The 21,729-nt window shown below is 44.8% G+C and overlaps 1 protein-coding gene across 1 annotated transcript in view; it reads left to right on the forward strand.

Annotated features, from left to right (window-relative positions):
* Positions 1-21,729, forward strand: part of LOC126100306 (calcium/calmodulin-dependent protein kinase kinase 1) — a 449,773-nt gene that overhangs the window by 181,741 nt on the left and 246,303 nt on the right. The window contains exon 2 of the mRNA XM_049910915.1: positions 17,693-17,876. Coding sequence (XP_049766872.1) covers positions 17,693-17,876 — 184 coding nt within the window. The remainder of the gene's footprint in view (positions 1-17,692; positions 17,877-21,729) is intronic.

Raw genomic sequence — 21,729 nt, forward strand, 5'->3', positions numbered from 1 at the left:
TGCCACCCAACGTGCTCTAGAAGGTGTAAGTCAACTACCCTGGCCAGCAAGATCTCCGGATCTGTCCCACATTGAGCATGTTTGGGACTGGATGAAGCGTCGTCTCACGCGGTCTGCACGTCCAGCACGAACGCTGGTCCAACTGAGGCGCCAGGTGGAAATGGCATGGCAAGCCGTTCCACAGGACTACATCTAGCGTCTCTACGATCGTCTCCATGGGAGAATAGCAGCCTGCATTGCTGCGAAAGGTGGATATACACTGTACTAGTGCCGACATTGTGCATGCTCTGTTGCCTGTGTCTATGTGCCTGTGGTTCTGTCAGTGTGATCATGTGATGTATCTGACCCCAGGAATGTGTCAATAAAGTTTCCCCTTCCTGGGACAATGAATTCACGGTGTTCTTATTTCAATTTCCAGGAGTGTATATTCCACCCGCCGCTCCACATACGGTGCATCGGCCGGGAGAAACAAAATATTATTATAACAACATATATTCCACCCGCCGCTCCACAAGGGGACAGCACATCAATTGGAACTGGCCACTGTGTTCCTCGAACCTTCCCATCACACTCATGCTGTTGTCACATGGCGCATTACCTTGTTGAAAAATGCCACTGTCGGCGGGAAGCATGATCGTCAGTATGGGTGTACGTGGTCTGCAACCTGTGTGTAATTCTCCTTGTCCGTTATGGTACCTCGCGCAAGCTCCACTGGACCCATGGACGCCGACGTGAATGTTCTCCAGAGCACACTGGAGCCGCCACCAACTTGTCTCACTCCCATAGTATAGGGGTCAAGGAGCTTGTGATCTTACCCTCTCACACATCACTATTAAAATTCTTTTTTCTCAAATTTTGAAAGCTTCGAGAGGTGTAAGATATAAAACAGAATAACTTTTTACTTATCTTCATTATCTCTTTGTTGTTGTTGGTGGCTCAAAGTCTTGTCTAGGAGTACATTCTTGCAGCTCAAATTTCGATTTTGCAGGTTCTTGCCTGTATTATTCTTGAATTTTATTCTTTGTCACATCTTTCAACATCACACCGTTTTCACATTTTCCAAATTCAGAAGAACCAATAATTGCATAGTTGGTGGCAAAACGTATACTTCCATCAGAGGCATGCCCACCACCGCTTACATTCTGCGGCACTCAACTTATTCCAAAGAGTTTGCAAAGCAAAAGAGTACACCAAATTTCTTTAGCAAAGAAGACTCTTCATCAAATTAGATCATTGTTTTATAAACAAATTCAGAAATAAATTTTATAACTAGAGTTAGATTTTACAATTAATAATATGAATTTTAAGTACACCAGAAATTTCGTGCCAACGGCCTTGCCGCAGTGGTAACAGCGGTTCTCGTCAGATCACCGAAGCGCTGTCGGGCTTGGCTAGCATTTGGGTGGGTGACCATCCGGTCTGCCGACCGCTGTTGGCGAGCTGGGTGCACTGAGCCCTTGTGAGGCAAACTGTGGAGCTATTTGACTGAGAAGTAGCGGCTCCGGTCTCGTAAACTGACATACGGCCGGGAGCGCGGTGTGCTGACCACATGCCCCTTCGCATACGCATCCAGACACGCCTGTGGGCTGAGGATGACACGGCGGCCGGTCAGTACCGTTGGGCCTTCACGGCCTGTTCGGGTGGAGAGAAATTTCGTAATTTCAAATATTTTTAAAAGAAAAGTAATTTTAACTGTTAGTACATATCGATTGTAACACTTTTTTTATACATTTTATACTGAAATACAATACGCCGTATACAAAATCATATGAATTCTTTTAGTGAAACAGCTGAGATAATTTTAACCTATATAAGAATCGATAGTATACATGGCACCGGTTATCTCTATATAAAAAAAAGGTAATGTAAAGGAGGGTGATTCATAATAAGCTGTTCCCGTGTTCGCGCCCTCCCATCGGCATGATGCATAAAGTATCGGGATTCATCAAACCAAGCAAAGCTCTGCCAACGTCCAGTGTCCGTTGTCCATTTCAGTCGTACTTGCCGATGTCGTGGTGTTAATATTGCCACATGCGTGGGTCGTCGGCTGCAGAGGTCCATCGTTAGATGCGTGCGGTGCACTTTGTGTTCAGACACACTTGTTATCTGCCCAGCACCAAAGTCCGCCACAGTTCGCCTCCTATCCTGTTTAACCAGTCTGCTCGGCCTACGACTTCCGACATCTGTAATGAGAGTAGGCCGTCCAACCCCACGACGTCTGAAGGTGGTTTGACCTTGGTTCGCTGTGCACTGTGGACACCACAGCACTTTCCAAAATGCTCGTGCCGAGTCTCCGGGCTAACAAAATCTACCCTTGGTCAAACTCAGATAGGTCGCGCGCCTTTCTCAGTCTACACACGGACAGCACGCTAACTGATACTACACGCGACTTGACTCTGTCTCACCAGAAGTTATACTTTGCTACGTGACACTACTGTCGCGTGGACGGGTTCATATCGATAGTAGGTCAGTGTTCTGGCTGATCAGGGCAAATCTTACCACCGCATTGCCGTCTTCAACAACATCGATACTCAGTTTCTGGACAGCCTTTGTAGCAAATCGGCTGCGTATCACTGTTCCTCCGACTTTAGAGCCAGATGTAACTTTAGAGCCAGATGTATATACATATTGCAGAATAAATTTCGGATTTTAAGTTTCATCTGAAGCGAACTGATAAGCTCGGCACAATCCGGAATGCTGGCTGACCCGGGAAACGAAACTGTTGAACGCACAGTGTATGAAAGGTAGCGCGCGCTGCATGATTCGTTCAGTGTTCGCGTCGCTCGCCTGGTTCTCGGCTGCGAGATCGTGATCCGCCGCCCTGTCGGCGCCTCCGGCCAAAGCCGAATCCTCCGCTGGTCCAGAGCCACCAGATCGAGGTTTGGGCTCAGCCCTGCTAACGCCGGTAATCTGCTTTCCTCCGGAAGCAAGGCGGAAGCGAAGTGACGGGAAGGGAAGGCAAGGGAGGCGAAGGGACGTGGCCGCTGCTGCCGTTTGCGCTACTCTCAATAGGGAACTGAGGGCAGCTCTGCAAGGGCGGGGCCACGCTGATGACGTAGTGTTACTTGGAGGCTTCCCAAACATGTCACTTGATATTTACCGTCTTCTACTAATGTAAACTCCTTCAGCAAGGATTCAAGGACTGATAACACATGAAAATGTAAATTGGCTGAGCATGTAACAAAATGTGCAAAAAGGTATCAACCGCTCTCCATGCCCTACAAGTATATAAAAGCCTCGTCCCCCTTCACCAGAAATAGAAACTTGTACAAACACTGCTACTTCCAATTATTGCTTACAACTATGTTGTCCGGTAATGCCTTTCTCAGGAAAGCTGATGGGGCCTGGAACTAGGTATGAACGCCTGTGATCGTTATTCCTGTGATATTCGATTTTCTGGTCATATTTCACAACCATATGCATGTCTATCCTGTCTGAGTGCAGCCAAGCGCAAAGATTTTCATTAGCTCTGTCTCCTCTACTGTCTTATCAACAAGCACTGCCTCCTATCTGCCCTCGGCCTTAACGCTCTTGTCTGAACATGGCAGAAACACCAGTTCTCACCAGAGTAAAAACTGTTCTGCCTCACTCCATCTTCCAGCCACTTCCTCGAAGTTCTACACACAAAGGAACCTCCCCATCGCACGCCCCTCAGATTTAGTTATAAGTTGGCACAGTGGATAGGTCTTGAAAAACTGAACACAGATCAATCGAGAAAACAGGAAGAAGTTGTGTGGAACTATGAAAAGCAAAATATACAAACTGAGTAGTCCATGCGCAATATGGGCATCATCAAGGATAGAGTTAAGTCAGGAGCACCGTGGTCCAGTGGTTAGCGTGAACACCTGCGGAACGAGAGGTTCTTGGTTCAAGTCTTCCCTCGAGTGAAAATTTTTACTTTCTTTATTTTCGCAAAGTTATGATCTGTCCGTTCGTTCATTGACGTCTCTGTTCACTGTAATAAGTTTAGTGTCTGTGTTTTGCGACCGCACCGCAAAACCGTGCGATTAGTAGACGAAAGGACGTGCCTCTCCAATGGGAACCGAAAACATCTGATCGCAAGGTCATAGGTCAACCGATTCCTCCACAGGAAGACACGTCTGGTATATTCTATACGACACTGGTTACGGCATGTGCGTCACATGACAGCAATATGTTGTCGACCCACCTAACTTGTACACTTGGCGAATGGGGAAAAAGATACTTCTACCTTGCCCGATTTAGGTTTTCTTGTGGATGTGATAACCATTCCCAAAAAAGTGATGAAAACATAGAAAATTAAACTTTTCACTCGAGAGAATACTTCAACCAAGAACTCTCGTGTCGCAGCTGCTCACGCTAACCACGGGACCACGGCGCTCCTGAGCTCGCACTGTCCTTGATGTTGCCTATCTTACGCATGGACTACTCAGTTTGTATATTTAGCTTATTTTTTCATAGTTCCATACAACTTCTTCCTGTTTCCTCGACTGATCTGTGTTCAGTTTTTCAAGGCCTATCCACTGTGCCAACTTATAACTAAATCTGAGGGGGGTGCGATGGGGAGGTTCTCTTGTCAGTAGAAGGAACCCGACTCTAGAACAAACCTCCCGCATTAAATTAGAGAACTGAATTGCATCTCCAACTTTAGATGGCGGTTTATGACATATATACTAAAGCAACCATAATGATTACCATCGTTATTCTTGCACATTCTTCGTTCCATCTAGATCTTCTTCATTTCCCAGTACTCTTAGCTAGTGGACTTTCCTTACGATTTCTTTGCCCAGAATTCGCTATATCAGAAAACATCTATCTTGGACATCTGTCTTTTGTCTTTACGACTGCCGCTATCACTATTGTTATTAATACTATTCTTATTATTGAGACTTGGTATTACTGGATTTAAGAAAAACGTGGAAGGGAGGCTCAACCAATACAACTTTCTATTCACACTACCTGTTTATTTGACAATACACAACCATATTTTTTTTTACAAAATAAGCAATTTGGCCAAATTTACAAGACGGCCGGACCTTCAGCCCGCCCGTTATCAGGTCAAACAGCGGTGTTTACTATCGCGCTGGACACAGTTCAAATGGTTCAAATGGCTCTGAGCACTATGGGACTTAACATCTAAGGTCATCAGTCCCCTAGAACTTAAAACTACTTAAACCTAATTAACCTAAGGACATCACACACATCCGTGCTCGAGGCAGGATTCGAACCTGCGACCGTAGCGGTCGCGCGGTTCCACACTGTAGCGCCTAGAACCGCTCGGTCACTCCGGCAGGCGCTGGACACAGTCTCTCTTATTACATGCCCTTCTGCAATACATGAAAACTATATAAGTACCATTGATGACAAGAGTGATTCTGTTACTCAAAACAGATGACGTAACTTTTAATTTGGAAGCTGTATGCCGAAAGCTTCGGGGTTAAGATGTGCACCTGTGCTTAAAAATTAAACAGATTAGGGGAAAATGTGACAATGGTAAGGCTTACTTCAAAGCAACCAACTTCTTAATTTCAATCGACAACCAAGGTGCGACTGGATCCCAACCCGTCCCTTTTGACAATCTCATTTTGACTAAAGCCCTAGTGACAGCTGGCTGTTGATATTTTCAAATTTAAACTGACTGTCAGTTATTAAGACCGCTCTGAAGGAGAGTCTTAAAACATTACTTGTGAACATTTATTAAAAGCGAACTCACTCGGCGGAATCACAAGTTCGAGCTAAAATACACCAGTAATGACCCATATATGGATATGGTATATAGTTTTGGCAATGCCGGCCATGACCTTTCTCTGCGGATGCACACATATTTACCCGAACTCCTTCGGGACTTGGTAAGAATGTCTTCCACGAATAATGAGTATGTTGGGTATAGGCACTACGAATGTAGTGTGTGGACATATAAGGTGAGAATGTGGGTTTCGCGGGAGGCGTGCGCGAGATAGTCCCTGCAGGTGCGCTATCCTCTGTGCCCTCGGTGACTCAGATGGATAGAGCGTCTGCCATGTAAGCCGGAGATCGCGGGTTCGAGTCCCGGTCGGGGCACACATTTTCACCTGTCCCCGTTGGTATATATATCAACGCCCGTCAGCAGCTGAAGATATTAATATGTAATTCTAATTTCGTAATAATGACCCCCCTCTTTCAAATACAGCAATGCACAGCTTAGTGCAACAGGTTGTTTAGATTATTACTGTTGTTGTTGTTGTTGTTGTTGTGGTCTTCAGTCCTGAGACTGGTTTGATGCAGCTCTCCATGCTACTCTATCCTGTGCAAGCTTCTTCATCTCCCAGTACCTACTGCAACCTACATCCTTCTGAATCTGCTTTGTGTATTCATCTCTTGGTCTCCCCCTACGATTTTTACCCTCCACGCTGCCCTCCAATACTAAATTGGTGATCCCTTGATGCCTCAGAACATGTCCTACCAACCGATCCCTTCTTCTGGTCAAGTTGTGCCACAAACTTCTCTTCTCCCCAATCCTATTCAATACTTCCTCATTAGTTATGTGATCCACCCATCTAATCTTCAGCATTCTTCTGTAGCACCACATTTCGAAAGCTTCTATTCTCTTCTTGTCCAAACTATTTACCGTCCATGTTTCACTTCCATACATGGCTACACTCCATACAAATACTTTCAGAAATGACTTCCTGACACTTAAATCTATAGTCGATGTTAACAAATTTCTCTTCTTCAGAAACGCTTTCCTTGCCATTGCCAGTCTACATTTTATATCCTCTCTACTTCGACCATCATCAGTTATTTTGCTCCCCAAATAGCAAAACTCCTTTACTACTTTAAGTGTCTCATTTCCTAATCTAATTCCCTCAGCATCACCCGACTTAATTCGACTACATTCCATTATCCTCGTTTTGCTTTTGTTGATATTCATCTTATATCCTCCCTTCAAGATACCATCCATTCCGTTCAACTGCTCTTCCAAGATTATTACTAATGAGTGAAAAATGTAATTATAGTCAAAGAATTGAACCGGTTAACATCTAAATGTAACAACAATGTGCTTCGTTTGTTTAACGGCAACCTGTATTTACGACCAGGAGCTGGTTCATGAGAACATTAATGATCGAGTACAAACCAGAAAGGAAAGGCAATATTAGCGGGACAAAATTTCAAACGACAGCTATTATCTCAGTACAATACTACGGTCTATATTTACCATCAAATAGCCGACAGAGTAAAACTCTGAGGGTCGGGTACAAATCAGAAAATAATAAGGAGGGCAGGTAGACAGTGACACAGATCACCAGGAAGGTTACTGACTGTTACTCCACTTTCAGTAAGCAGTTCTATGGATACAAGATGCGTCGCAGCGTTTACTGAGTGGTGCCGATGAACGCCGGATAGAAGAGGTCAGCCAGGCCACGAGAGGTCGTCCGACACGAATGTTGCCCACCAACCGACGGGATGTCGGCGTGCGGCTTGCAGTCGACCTCATAGCAACAAATAGACCGGAACTTTTCGACTCTGTGAATGTAGAAGAGGGTATCAGTGATCATAAGTCAGTGGTTGCATCAATGACTACAAGTGTAATAAGAAATGCCAAGAAAGGAAGGAAAATATATTTGCTTAACAAGAGTGATAGGGCACAAATCGCAGAATATCTGAGTGACCACCATCAAACGTTCATTTCTGAGGAAGAGGATGTGGAACAAAAATGGAAAAAATTCAGAAACATCGTCCAGTACGCCTTAGATAAGTTCGTACCGACTAAGGTCCAAAGCGAGGGGAAAGATCCACCGTGGTATAACAATCATGTACGAAAGGTACTACGGAAACAAAGAAAGCTTCATCATAGGTTTAAGAGTAGTCGAATCATAGCTGATAAGGAAAAGCTGAACGAAGCGAAAAAGAGCGTAAAGAGAGCAATGAGAGAAGCATTCAACGAATTCGAACATAAAACATTGGCAAACAATCTAAACAAGAACCCTAAAAAGTTTTGGTCATATGTAAAATCGGTAAGCGGATCTAAATCCCCTATTCAGTCACTCGTTGACCACGATGGCACCGAAACAGAGGACGACCGAAGAAAGGCAGAAATACTGAATTCAGTGTTCCGAAACTGTTTCACTGCGGAAAATCGTAACACGGTCCCTGACTTCAGCCGTCGCACGGACGCCAAAATGGAAAATATTGAAATAAACGATATCGGAATTGAAAAACAACTGCTATCACTTAGTAGCGGAAAAGCATCCGGACCAGACGAGATACCCTTAAGATTCTACAGTGATTATGCTAAAGAACTTGCCCCCTTTCTATCAGCAATTTATCGTAGATCGCTGGAAGAACGTAAAGTACCTAGCGACTGGAAGAAAGCGCAGGTCGTTCCCATTTTCAAGAAGGGTCATAAATCAGATGCGAATAATTATAGGCCTATTTCGCTTACGTCAATCTGTTGTAGAATAATGGAACATGTTTTGTGTTCTCGTATTATGACGTTCTTAGATAATACAAATCTCCTTCATCATAACCAACATGGATTCCGCAAACAGAGATCATGTGAAACTCAGCTCGCCCTATTTGCCCAAGAAATTCACAGTGCCGTAGACACTGGCGAGCAGATTGATGCCGTATTCCTGGACTTCAGGAAGGCATTTGATACGGTTCCGCACTTACGTTTAGTGAAAAAAATACGAGCTTACGGAATATCGGACCAGGTTTGTGATTGGATTCAGGATTTCCTAGAAGAAAGAACACAACATGTCATTCTTAACGGTTCAAAATCTGCAGATGTAGAGGTAATTTCGGGAGTACCGCAAGGAAGCGTGATAGGACCTTTATTGTTTACAATATACATAAATGACTTAGTTGACAACATCGGTAGCTCCGTGAGGCTATTTGCAGATGACACGGTTGTCTACAAGAAAGTAGCAACATCAGAAGACTCGTACGTACTCCAGGAAGACCTGCAGAGGATTAATGCATGGTGCGACAGCTGGCAGCTTTCCCTAAACGTAGATAAATGTAATATAATGCGCATACATAGGGGCAGAAATCCATTCCAGTACGATTATGCCATAGGTGGTAAATCATTGGAAGCGGTAACGACCGTAAAATACTTAGGAGTTACTATCCGGAGCGATCTGAAGTGGAATGATCACATAAAACAAATAGTGGGAAAAGCAGGCGCCAGGTTGAGATTCATAGGAAGAATTCTAAGAAAATGTGACTCATCGACGAAAGAAGTAGCTTACAAAACGCTTGTTCGTCCGATTCTTGAGTATTGCTCATCAGTATGGGACCCTTACCAGGTTGGATTAATAGAAGAGATAGACATGATCCAGCGAAAAGCAGCGCGATTCGTCATGGGGACATTTAGTCAGCGCGAGAGCGTTACGGAGATGCTGAACAAGCTCCAGTGGCGGACACTTCAAGAAAGGCGTTACGCAATACGGAGAGGTTTATTATCGAAATTACGAGAGAGCACATTCCGGGAAGAGATGGGCAACATATTACTACCGCCCACATATATCTCGCGTAATGATCACAACGAAAAGATCCGAGAAATTAGAGCAAATACGGAGACTTACAAGCAGTCGTTCTTCCCACGCACAATTCGTGAATGGAACAGGGAAGGGGGGATCAGATAGTGGTACAATAAGTACCCTCCGCCACACACCGTAAGGTGGCTCGCGGAGTATAGATGTAGATGTAACCCCGATGAAGTACTAAGGTGTCTTCCCTCTGGGTGGGCCTTCCTTGCGCAGCTCATGGCTTCGACTGCTCGGACATAGTGACCGCCTCTTGTCTCGAACGCTACCGGCAATCCCCAAACTTGGTGCCCCCTCTCGGGCCAACGGATCCCGTTTACAGGGTGGTCCATTGATAGTGACCGGGCCAAATATCTTACGAAATAAGCAACACACGAAATAACTACAAAGAACGAAACTCGTCTAGCTTGAAGGGGGAAACCAGATGGCGCTATGGCTGACCCGCTAGATGGCGCTGCCATAGGCCAAACGGATATCAACTGCGTTTTTTTAAAAATAGGAACCCACATTTTTTTATTACATATTCGTGTAGTGCGTAAAGAAATATGAATGTTTTAGCTGGAACACCTTTTTCGCTTTGTGATAGATGGCGCTGTAATAGTCACAAAGGTATAAGTACGTGGTATCAATTAACATTCCGCCAGTGCGGACGGTATTTGCTTCGTGATACATTACCTGTGTTAAAATGAACCGTTTACCAATTGCGGAAAAGGTCTATATCGTGTTGATGTATGGCTATTGTGATCAAAATGCCCAACGGGCGTGTGCTATGTGTGCTGCTCGGTATCCTGGACGACATCTTCCAAATGTCTGGACCGTTCGCCGGATAGTTACGTTATTTAAGGAAACAGGAAGCGTTCAGCCACACGTGAAAGGTCAACCACGACCTGCAACAAATGATGATGCCCAAGTAGGTGTTTTAGCTGCTGTCGCGGCTAATCCGCACATCAGTAGCAGACAAATTGCGCGAGAATCGGGGATCTCGAAAACGTCGGTGTTGTGACTGCTACATCATCATCGATTGCACCCGCACCATATTTCTATGCACCAGGAATTGCATGGCCAGATAAGTTTTAGATTCTGACGATAATTTATGGATTTGTAGTTTTACCTTAACGATGTCCATTATGGACAAACGATAGATACTGTTATTCTGAAGAAGTTGGGTTATCTCGGCTGAAATCTAGGTAAATTCCTAGGTAAACGGTGCTGATCATTATTAAAATTAAAATTAATATTTTTACATTTGCTGACAGGGCCGCAAAATGTTGAAGATATTTGTTGTAAATGTCTGACTCGTGTCCTCCTGGGGCCTTCTAAGATCATCTTTCACCACTTGTTTCGTAAGGTCCGAATTTGCTGGAGGGTTGAGTTGCAGATGGTCTCTCATGAAGGACGACCATATAGTATGGCTGGCGCATCTTTAGTTGATATAAGTGCTGTTTTGTGTGGGTGTTGATATGTGTGGCCCGGTAGCCAATGATCATGCCCCCAAAAATCGTTCTCTTTGGACCTTGTAGCAACGACTGCACTATTTTCTGTGTGACCCCAGCACACTTCATATAACACCTAATGCTAGTGCTGCCACCTGCGGTCTGTGAGTGATTATTTCACGTCGGTATTGAACATAGGCGATGGTCACATTAATGTGACTGGACCGTTTAGAAGTCCAGTTGACGAGTTTTGCCTTAGTTTTTGTAAGAAGCATGTTTTATTGTAATTACGAATACCGCAGTGGCAGGAGCTAGTTGTTCTAATGGACACTTTCGGCTAATAACGAAGTCAGAGTGGAGCTGGGGCGCCACATAAAACCGTGCCAGAGTCCAGCCACGCTGTGGACGGGATGCACACCATTCCTCCCCTCCCTGCGCCACAGCCGGTAACGAAGCGCCTAATGACAGGCGGTGCGAGCAAACACGGCCATAGCCAGGTTAATGAGGGGCTGACGGGGCACCGACCATGACGCACGGCCCGCGGCGACAAGCTGCGCCAGCAGTCTGGGCCAAACCTAAGTGGCGATAGCACGCCCTTTCGTTCTGCTTTATAAACTCCCTGTATCGCTTACGTTCGTTAAGAGATGACTGAAGTTAGATGATAATATTCAGACACAATATGTCCAAGAAATCACTATTCACAGCCTACCAAAGATAATGTGATTTTAACATGAGCAATTCTACAGTCCAAAAATGCCTGGGGAACCGTCTATGTTTGGCTCTACGTCCGGGAAAAATTCTAAACTCCACCGACACGCTCCCTACCGTACGATCCCGGAAAGTGTCGAAGCAGTTACAGCATACTAGCTTGCTACAGTGACTAAAATATGCGATTATACAAGGCCGAAGGGATAGATAACACTTCTTCGGAATTTCTAAACTACCATTATACGAAGTGATAACCAAAAGACTAAGGTTGTGTATAGGATGTCGGAGACTGCAAATATGCCACTGTTCTTTCAGAAGAATATCATCCACTTACACCTGAAAAATAACAACATGCCGAAGAATCTTCCTTTATCCCGATATAGTGTTAATCACAGACTTGACGCCGGCCGGAGTGACCGAGTGGTTGTAGGCGCTACAGTCTGGAACCGCGTGACCGCTACGGTCGCAGGTTCGAATCCTGCCTCGGGTGCGGATGTGTGTGATGTCCTTAGGTTAGTTAGGTTTAAGTATTTCTAAGATCTAGGGGACTGATGATCTCAAAAGTTAAGTCCCATAGTGCTCAGAGCCATTTGAACAGACCTGAAGCTGGGCACTTGACAAAAACCGTCTCTGAGTAAATATACATAAACACAGCTTCTGGTGGTTTCATTACGGCGTTCTTGACTTAATACGTTTGGAGTGGATAGTTTTAACCTATTTCTAATAGTTAACAGTCCATCCTGTACCTGTCAATACCCGATTCTTTAATGAATCGATCTCTTCACTACAAAACATATTCAACCTTTGATTACTTTATAAATAACTTAATGTGTCAAATTGGTTCAAATGGCTCTGAGCACGATGGGACTTTTCTGAGGTCATCAGTCCTCTAGAACTTAGAACTACCTAAACCTAACTAACCTAAGGACATCACACACATCCATGCCCGAGGCAGGATTTGAACCTGCGACCGTAGCGGCCACGCGGCTCCAGACTGACGCGCCTAGAACCGCACGGCCACACCGCCCGGCCACTTAATGTGTCAAGCATTAGACATGTAGGCGATGAAAGTTTTGAAATGGTGTCTTAAGATTGTTGGAGATCCTCAAGTGCTCTCGGTATCAACACAGCATGAATATCGCAGAGTATTGTACCTGCAACATAGTGTATAGTCTACTAGGAACACACTATTTCGTGGTCGGTGGTTCAACCTAATGACCAGTTTCTGAATTTAATGAAGTAAAGCGCAATAGAAACCGCCATAAGCAGTTTCCAGCATTTTGTACTGCTTTTATTGTTATAAGACGTGATGTTGCGTTATCTGCAGCGTTAGGAAACATTGCGAGTTTAGCATGTACGATATAATGTACGAGTATTAAAGCTATTTTGAGATACTGTTAATTCCTCATCTGCAGTATTTTATGGTGAGTAAAATTCGTTATATTTTTAGAAATAGTTGCTAACGTGTGGACGGTTAAAGCATTCATCGTCGATCGTGTACCATCTTGCACCCTGAAAGATAATATCACTTTACCATCGAAGATGTGAAACTCGCAAATGGCGTTTCTGTTTTGATTTGTTTTAACTTTTAAGTGGTTTTTGATAATACTTCTTCTTCATTTTAATTTCCTTACTGTTTATTGGTACATAATAGAATAACAGTGTTATAGATACAGAGTCAAATACAATATTCACCAAATTTTCGTTGTTGCAACAGTTTTAAATTTGAAGAGAATATTTGATTCCAGACATATGACATTTATTTTTCAATAGTTTTGTACAATTGTAAAAACCTTAACTTTCCAGAGAAATTGTTGCAATTTCAGAAAAAGAACAGTGGTAGTGAATGTTAGCATTTACAAATGGAATAAGAAAATTTATTAATATTCTGTTATATGGTTATCTAGAGGCAAAAGTTTGAAAAATGTCTGAGGTGCAACACTCCCCCCTATAGCTTACATTATTTACGTCCTATTTTAAGATAATTTTTCACGCTTCTCAACGTTTATGACTTCGTATCTTGCGAACTATGTGTTGTACAGTGATATATTTGGCAGGTACAGTCTGTGGTACATGTGTATACAGTCTACAAAATCTGTTGCTAACAGAGTTAGCAGTAAAGAACTAATAAATTAAAACGTAATATCGATGCTGGTATTCAACTGCATGAACAGCGAAAATGTAGTACACAATGAAATTCTTTTCTCTTATCAGTTTGTGGGGGATGTCGCCAAGAAAAAGTTTCGTGATGGCCTGGTATTATTGAGCCGTGGCTGGCTCGTGTTATGCTTTGCATTAAACCTTGGTTGCTATTCTGTGATTAGTCTCCGACGGTCATCGTGATTATGCTGTTATCCTCTCTCTCCGTGAGTGGCAGCAGCAGCGTGTATCGAAATTCGCACCCTTGTACTATCTTTGGCCTCGCACTTATATTTTCCGGCTGTGCCGTGTGCGGGCGGCTGGTCGGTTGGCGTGGAGCAGCGAGGAAGTCTCCATAGCGCGTGTCTCGCCGCTGGCAGCGTCCACGCCCGATTGGAGTGTGAGGGGCTGTTCCCATTGCTACGAGGCTCGCGGCTCACCCATCCCTGACACGAAAGTTGAGCCTTTACTTAATCTACCAGCCAGCCTCAACTGTTGACATTGTGTCGTTTGAATTTCGTTGTGGGCTGTTGGGACATTCCCGCAAGCAACAACGTGTATTTCCAAGTTGGCGAAATTCTAGCTGCCCTCCTGTGGAGTGTAACTTAACTTGATTATTTTGAATTGAAGTGCATTAGCAGAATCTTCTGCCTTGTGGCCGTTAACGTTTCTGTTACTTGCACTGGGCGTTGACGTAAATTCAGACAGTGTATTTTGCTCGTCGTGTTGTGGTTGTCCAGCACGGCGTGTAGTTTGACGGCTGAATGTGTAATTCTTTGTGGGCACCGATACCTTCTGTGTTGTTCCACTGAACTCCCTGTTGAGTGATGGTCGGGTGGAGTGGAAGTTATCCTGTTGCTTGGTCCATTGACTGTCGGTTGTGTTGCCGTGGGAGTGAGAATTTTTGGGCCGACAGCATGTCTCATCTAAGCGAGCGTTAGTGTTTGAATTACAGGCTGACACTTGGAAACTACTGAGCACCGTTTGACGCGCTGCCTTTTCTTATTTGTTATTATTGTTTGTTTATGTATGGCTTCCAGCCGATTTTAAATTAAAATCGTTTTGCCCTTGAGGTGCGAGATTTATTGGGCCTTCAGCCTAATTTAGAGAAATGTTTTAACATGCGGCCATCTACCTTTTAAAATTCAAATTCTTCTTTTCAAGTCTTAAGTGACTGGCCTTCAGCCGGTTTTAAATTAAAGTTGTTTTGTCCTTGCCCGCATCTCGTGGTCGTGCGGTAGCGTTCTCGCTTCCCACGCCCGGGTTCCCGGGTTCGATTCCCGGCGGGGTCAGGGATTTTCTCTGCCTCGTGATGGCTTGGTGTTGTGTGCTGTCCTTAGGTTAGTTAGGTTTAAGTAGTTCTAAGTTCTAGGGGACTTATGACCACAGCAGTTGAGTCCCATAGTGCTCAGAGCCATTTGAACCATTTTTTTGTTTTGTCCTTGCGTGAGATTGAATGGCGCATTTAGCTGGGAATTAAGTTCTAAAATTAATGTTTGGCTTGCTCTGTTTTAATGTTTTCTTTACTCTTGTAATGTTTGTTAAATGAATAAAGTTGTATGTTCGAGTGCAACTGACAGCCACTCATTTTGGCCCCTTTCCACAATTAAACTATCTGTTCTGTCCTGCGGGTATAGCAGGGAATCTCAATTATGTTTAAAGTTTCTTGCAAGCCGCTATGTGCTCTCTTTGTCAGATACTGGTTGAATATATTCTGCGAAATTTTCGCCCTCTGAGTTACCAGTTTCAAAACACATAAACAGGACTTTATTTTAATATTTATTTGTGAGCTCTTGTCGTAAGATCCCACCTGTTAATGAGTAGATTATGAAAGCATTTTAAATTTTTAATTTTGGTCCATAATGATATAAACTACTGCAAGTTAAATGTTTCTTGTCCCTGTAAGCCGTTAGATAGGGAACCTGCAACTTAGACCGTGCATTTTGAAGCAAGTTAGCCGCTTCGTAATATATTGTCCACGCAATCCAGAAAATAGCAATGCACCGAAGAAATTCCCTTTAACTTAATGTTGATCTTTGATCTGGAAACGGCAGTTGACCCAAATCGGTCGCCTGTGAATAAAGATATCGTTAAGGTGGCTATAATTTCGCACCTTACAAGCACTCATCCACATACTTTACCGTGAACTACAACCACAATTAGGTATCATTTGATAAGTTGTACATCGTATATATGAAAATTTAAAGGAGACTGACATTGTCACGTACGCCTTGTAAATAATTGTTGACGCTTATTGCATGAAAGGTGTCGGAGTGTCTTTATTAACAGAACAGTGTAATTAATAATTGCCTATACTAGTAGAGGTTGGAACGTCAGTGGAGATGAAACGGCAGACAGAACCCAAGCTCTGGGTGGAAGGCCCGCACAGGTGTTGGTCCCGCTTAAGAACAGGAAGTAGCTAGACGGACGTCGTGGCACCTGAGCTCTGGAGCACAATAGGGTGACTGTCGGCCGCTATTGTAGCAGGGCCGGAAGGGTAACTGGGAACTCTGCAAATCTTGGACGCAGGTGACAGGAACGAAGAAGCGGCACCTCGGAAACCACGCAGGCTCGGTTATTACCAAGGATTTTTACTCAGAAGCGTACCATTGTACGAGTATAGGTTTTTCCTCGCAAACTTTGCGCGCTGGACGACAAATGACAAAAGTATGGTTGTCGCCGCGAATATTCCGTGGCTTCAGGAATATGATTCGTTTTCGGAATTGCGAGGGTGGGGAGCGGAGCCTTTCTGGGAATCCAGCAGTGGAGAGATGAGGACTTCCGTTGTGAGTGCCTGTGTGTGACGGTCGCTCGATATCAGCTTTTGTTGGTACAGATGGACTTGCTGTCTTTGCTCTCAGGAGAGTTTGTAGATAGAAGAGTTAGGCACTGTACTGTTGCGAACCTATAAGACTCTGGACTTCACCTCCGGATTGGAAGTCGTCGTTGAGTACGCAGCTTTCAGTAATTGAGAGCACCTCTTGTGCCAATACTTACATTGAGACGTTATCTGAATTCCGTCCTTGTGGCTGGGAGTTCGCGATTCTCGCCTGTAGAACACAGAGAGGAGAAGACAGTATTAGAGTACATTAATCAGAGGACCGCCTTCTGGGGTCCTAGTGTTTGAAAGCGTTTATTTGTGGCTGTAGTTCTTGCATCGTCGCAGACGAGAACGAGAACCATCACTTCGACCCACCGGACGCAGTACATACGGTGATATTGCAAATTACTTCCGCTTATTAGGGCTATAAAGCTAAATAGATGTGATCAGGTTAGTTTATTTCCACTGAAGTTCCATACCATCGAAGATCATCTTTAAAAGTAGTGCCTTCTAATGTTTGGTACGTAGATGATGTCAGTCATTTCGCGTTATTGATAGTAGACCGCGCAATCATTATAAGGGACAGAGTTGGGCAATTAATTAATAATTTTAGTTACGAAATACAGACAATTATACTTAAAGAGTTGATTTTAATCTACAATAAATATATATTGAACAACAACGTTTATCATTTAGTAGTATCAGTGGCCTTCATCATTCATTTACGTTAAGATTGTAATTCATATATTAAAAAGAGCATTAAGATCCTAAGATCTGCTTCAAGGGGTATACAGACAGGGCCAAATCATCATTTTAGCGTTTATTATTTTCCGTTGCGCACATTCATTTTTACACCCGCCTGGAGTATCATCTTCGACACGTTAAAACAGCTTTCCATGGTTCATCATGCCGTTCTTCTATTAATATTTTGTTGGAACTTATTACATAGTTGGAATGGGCGGTTCTAGCCCATTCCTCGTAGTTGAAAGCTTAGCCTAGCCCCATACTTCAGGGCCCCCCCTTATCTACTGCAGCCGTGCTGGTGGCTACTTGTCGAGTCAACAGCCGTGTCTCTGCCCCACCAGGCATGCCGCCGTGGAGGAGCCTGACGACCCGGCCGTGGTGCCGCCCACGCCATCGCCTCCGCCCCCGGCCACAGCCGCTCCCAACACCGCCCCCGCCGCCTCGACTGGTGCCTCCGTGTCCGCCTCCGCGGCGGCGCGCGCGCGACTTAACGGCCACGCTGGAGAGGACGACGAAGCCAACCGGGTGAGTACAGTAGCACTTGCCTGCCCTGCTGTCTCTCTGTGATAACAGATGACATCATAAAAGCTCCACATATACACTACTGGCCATTAAAATTGCTACTCCAAGAAGATATGCAATGATAAACGGGTATTCATTGGACAAATATATTATACTAGAACTGACATGTGATAACATTTTCACGCAATTTGGGTGCATAGATCCTGAGAAATCAGTACCCAGAACAACCACTTATGGCCGTAATAACGCCTTGATACGCCTGGGCATTGAGTCAAACGGAGCTTGGATGCCGTGTACAGGTACAGCTGCCCATGCAGCTTCAACACGATACCACAGTTCATCAAGAGTAGTGACTCGCGTATTCTGACGAGCCAGTTGCTCGGCCTCCATTGACCTGACGTTTTCAATTGGTGAGAGATCTGGAGAATGTGCCGGCCAGGGATACAGTCGAACATTTTCGGTATCCAGAATGCGGTCGTGCATTATCCTGCTGAAATGTAGGGTTTCGCAGGGATCGAATGAAGTGTAGAGCCAAGGGTCGTAACACATCTGAAATGTAACGTCCACTGTTCAAAGTGCCGTCACTGCGAACAAGAGGTGACCGAGACGTGTAACCAATGGCACCCCATACCGTCACGCCGGGTGATACGCCAGTATGGCGATGACGAATACACGCTTCCAATGTGCGTTCACCGCGATGTCGCCAAACACGGATGCGACCATCATGATGCTGTAAAGAGAACCCGGATTCATCCGAAGAAATGACGTTTTGCCATTCGTGCACCCAAATTGGTCGTTGAGTACACCATCGCAGGCGCTCCTATCTGTGATGCAGCGCCAAGGGTAACCGCAGCCGTGGTCTCCGAGCTGATAATCCATGCCGCTGCAAACGTCGTCGAACTGTTCGTGCAGATGGTTGTTTTCTTGCAGACGTCCCCATCTGTTGACTCAGGGATCGAGACGTGGCTGCACGATCCGTTACAGCCATGCGGATGACTGTCATCTCGACTGCTAGTGATACGAGGCCGTTGGGATCCAGCACGGCGTTCCCTATTACCCTCCTGAATCCACCGATTCTATATTCTGCTAACAGTCATTGGATCTCGACCAACGCGGGTAGCTGTATCGCGATACGATAAACTGCAATCGCGATAGGCTTCAGTCTGACCTTTATCAAAGTTCCGAACGTGATGGTACGCATTTCTCGTCCTTACATGAGGCGTCACAACAACGTTTCACCAAGCAACGCCAATCAACTGCTGTTTGTATATGAGAAATCGGTTGGAAACTTTCCTCATGTCAGCACGCTGTAGGTGTCGCCACCGGCGGCAACCTTGTGTGGATGCCCTGAAAACCTAATCATTTTTATATCACAGCATCTTCTTCCTGTCTGTTAAATTTCCCGTCTATAGCACGTCGTCTTCGCGGTGTAGCAATTGTAATGGCCAGTTGTGTACATCTAGAACTAACACATTCAACGCCCAGTATCTGCACTAGTAACCTTCACATGGCAATACCATGAAAGCAGCGTGCAGTAAACTCATGAAGTGTACTGCATGTTAGAGTATGCAAACGGTCAGCACTATTTAACTTCTCAAGGCTGTAGTTCACAGTTGTGTAATAATTGTCCAAAGGCATCATAGTCGCAACTTATTTCAGGATTGCAATTTTGGCTTGAAGGCCATTATCAAGTGGAATACTGCAGAAGGCTGTGCTTCAGCACATGTCAAAATTTTAAAATCTTTTGACACTTACTCATGCCATCGTCGTGTCTAAGACTATCCACAATGTTACCATCTAGAACATAAATCACAACATACAACTGTTTTTATGCACTGTTACATGATACGTATACACTTTGGTGTAACTTCACAATTTAGGTAAGAATAACGCCCTTTAGTGTCTGTATATAAAGCGAGATTTAACAGCGCCTTCTCATCCGAAAAGCACATTCGTAGATATTGTTTGTGAGAAGAAGAATCGTCTGCCACCATACGCACAAGTTTCGACACTAACAGAATCGTAGACTGTTGAGACAGCGATATATTTTTCTGGGGTGGCTCGCCTTCTTTGGGATCTCTTGAATCTCGTGGAAATATGGCATCATTGGGCTCAGAGCTCCATTGTCAATGCCAATCAGGAGCTCAATGGCCCCACGCGACTAGCACCCGAGATGATAGGCATATTGTTCACTTAGCTGTGCAAGAATGTGCAGCCACCTCACGTAATCTTAGTCTGGTTTTCAGTAAGATAAGCATTCACACGTAAATTGTTTTACAATATATACACACATCAAAAAAGTTTTGCACCACCTCGGTTCCGAGAGTTCCGGAATCTGTACAGGAAACTGGAATAGAGATCAACATAAACATCATTTCCACCATTTGTATTTCTCATGAAAACCACAAATTTCACTTTGTAACACCATACAGCGAGACCTTCAGAGGTGGTGGCCCAGATTGGTGTACACGCCGGTACCTCTAATACCTCTTGCATTGATGCATGCCTTCATTGGTCGTGGCATAATATCCACGAGTTCATCAAGGTACTATTGGTCCAGATTGTCCCACTCCTCAACGGCGATTCGGCGTAGATGACTCAGAGTGGCTGGTGGGTCATGTCGTCCATAAACAGACCTTTCCAGTCTATCCCGGGCATGTTTGATATGGTTCATATCTGGAGAACATGCTGGCCACTCTAGTCGAGCGATGTCGTTATCCTGGATGAAGTCATTCAGAAGATGTGCACTATGGGGGCGCGAATTGCATTCCATGGTGACGAATGCCTCGCCAATATGCTGCCGATATGGTTGCACTATCAGTCGGAGGATGGTATTGACCTATCGAACAGCCGTTACGGCGCCTTGCATGACCACCAGCGGCGTACCTCGGCCCTACATAATGCCACCCCAAAACAGCAGGGAACCTCCACCTAATTGCACGCGCTGGATTGTATGTCTAAGGCGTTTAGCCTGACCAGATTGCCTCCAAACACGTCTCAGACGACTTTCTGGTTGGAGGCATATGCGACACTCATGAGAACGTGATGCCAATCATGAGCAGTCCTTTCGGCATGTTGCTGGGCAAATCTGTACCGCGCTGTATGTTATCGTGGTTGCAAAGATGGACCTCGCCATGGACGTCGAGAGTGATGGTGCGCATCATGCAGCCTATTGCGCACAGTTAGAGTCGTAACACGACGTCCTGTGGCTGCACGAAGAGCATTATTCCACACAGTGGCGTTGCTGTCAGGATTCCTCCGAGCCATAATCCGTAGGTAGCGGTCATCCACTGCAGTAGCAGCCCTTGGGCGGCCTGAGCGAGGCATGTTATCGACTGTTCCTGTCTCTCTGCATCTCCTTCATGTCCTAACAACATAGCTTTGGTTCACTCCGAGACACCTGGATACTTCCCTTGTTGAGAGCCCTTCCTGGCGCAAAGTAACAATGCGGACGTTATCGAACCGAGGTATTGACCGTCTAGGCATGGTTGAACTACAGACAAGACCATCCTGTACCTCCTTCCTGGTGGAAAGACTGGAACTGATTGGCTGTAGGATCCCCTCCGTCTGATAGGCGCTGCTCATGCACGGTTGTTTACATCTTTGGGCGGGTTTAGTGCATCTCTGGACAGTCAACGGGACTGTGTCTCTGATACGATATCCACAGTCAAAGTCTATCTTCAGGAGTTCTGGGAACCAGGGTGATTCGAAACGTTTTTGGACGTGTGTAGTAAGTTGCCTGAATAATGTTTAAATGGGCCCCAAAACATTCTTACAATAAAGTCCACTTTGCTATGCTGTTAGGTACATTAGATGTTTTACAATGCATGTTTGCATTTACAGCCAGTTCGTTAAT

This window comes from Schistocerca cancellata, chromosome 9, assembly GCF_023864275.1.
Source record: "Schistocerca cancellata isolate TAMUIC-IGC-003103 chromosome 9, iqSchCanc2.1, whole genome shotgun sequence".
Taxonomy (NCBI): Eukaryota; Metazoa; Arthropoda; class Insecta; order Orthoptera; family Acrididae; genus Schistocerca; species Schistocerca cancellata.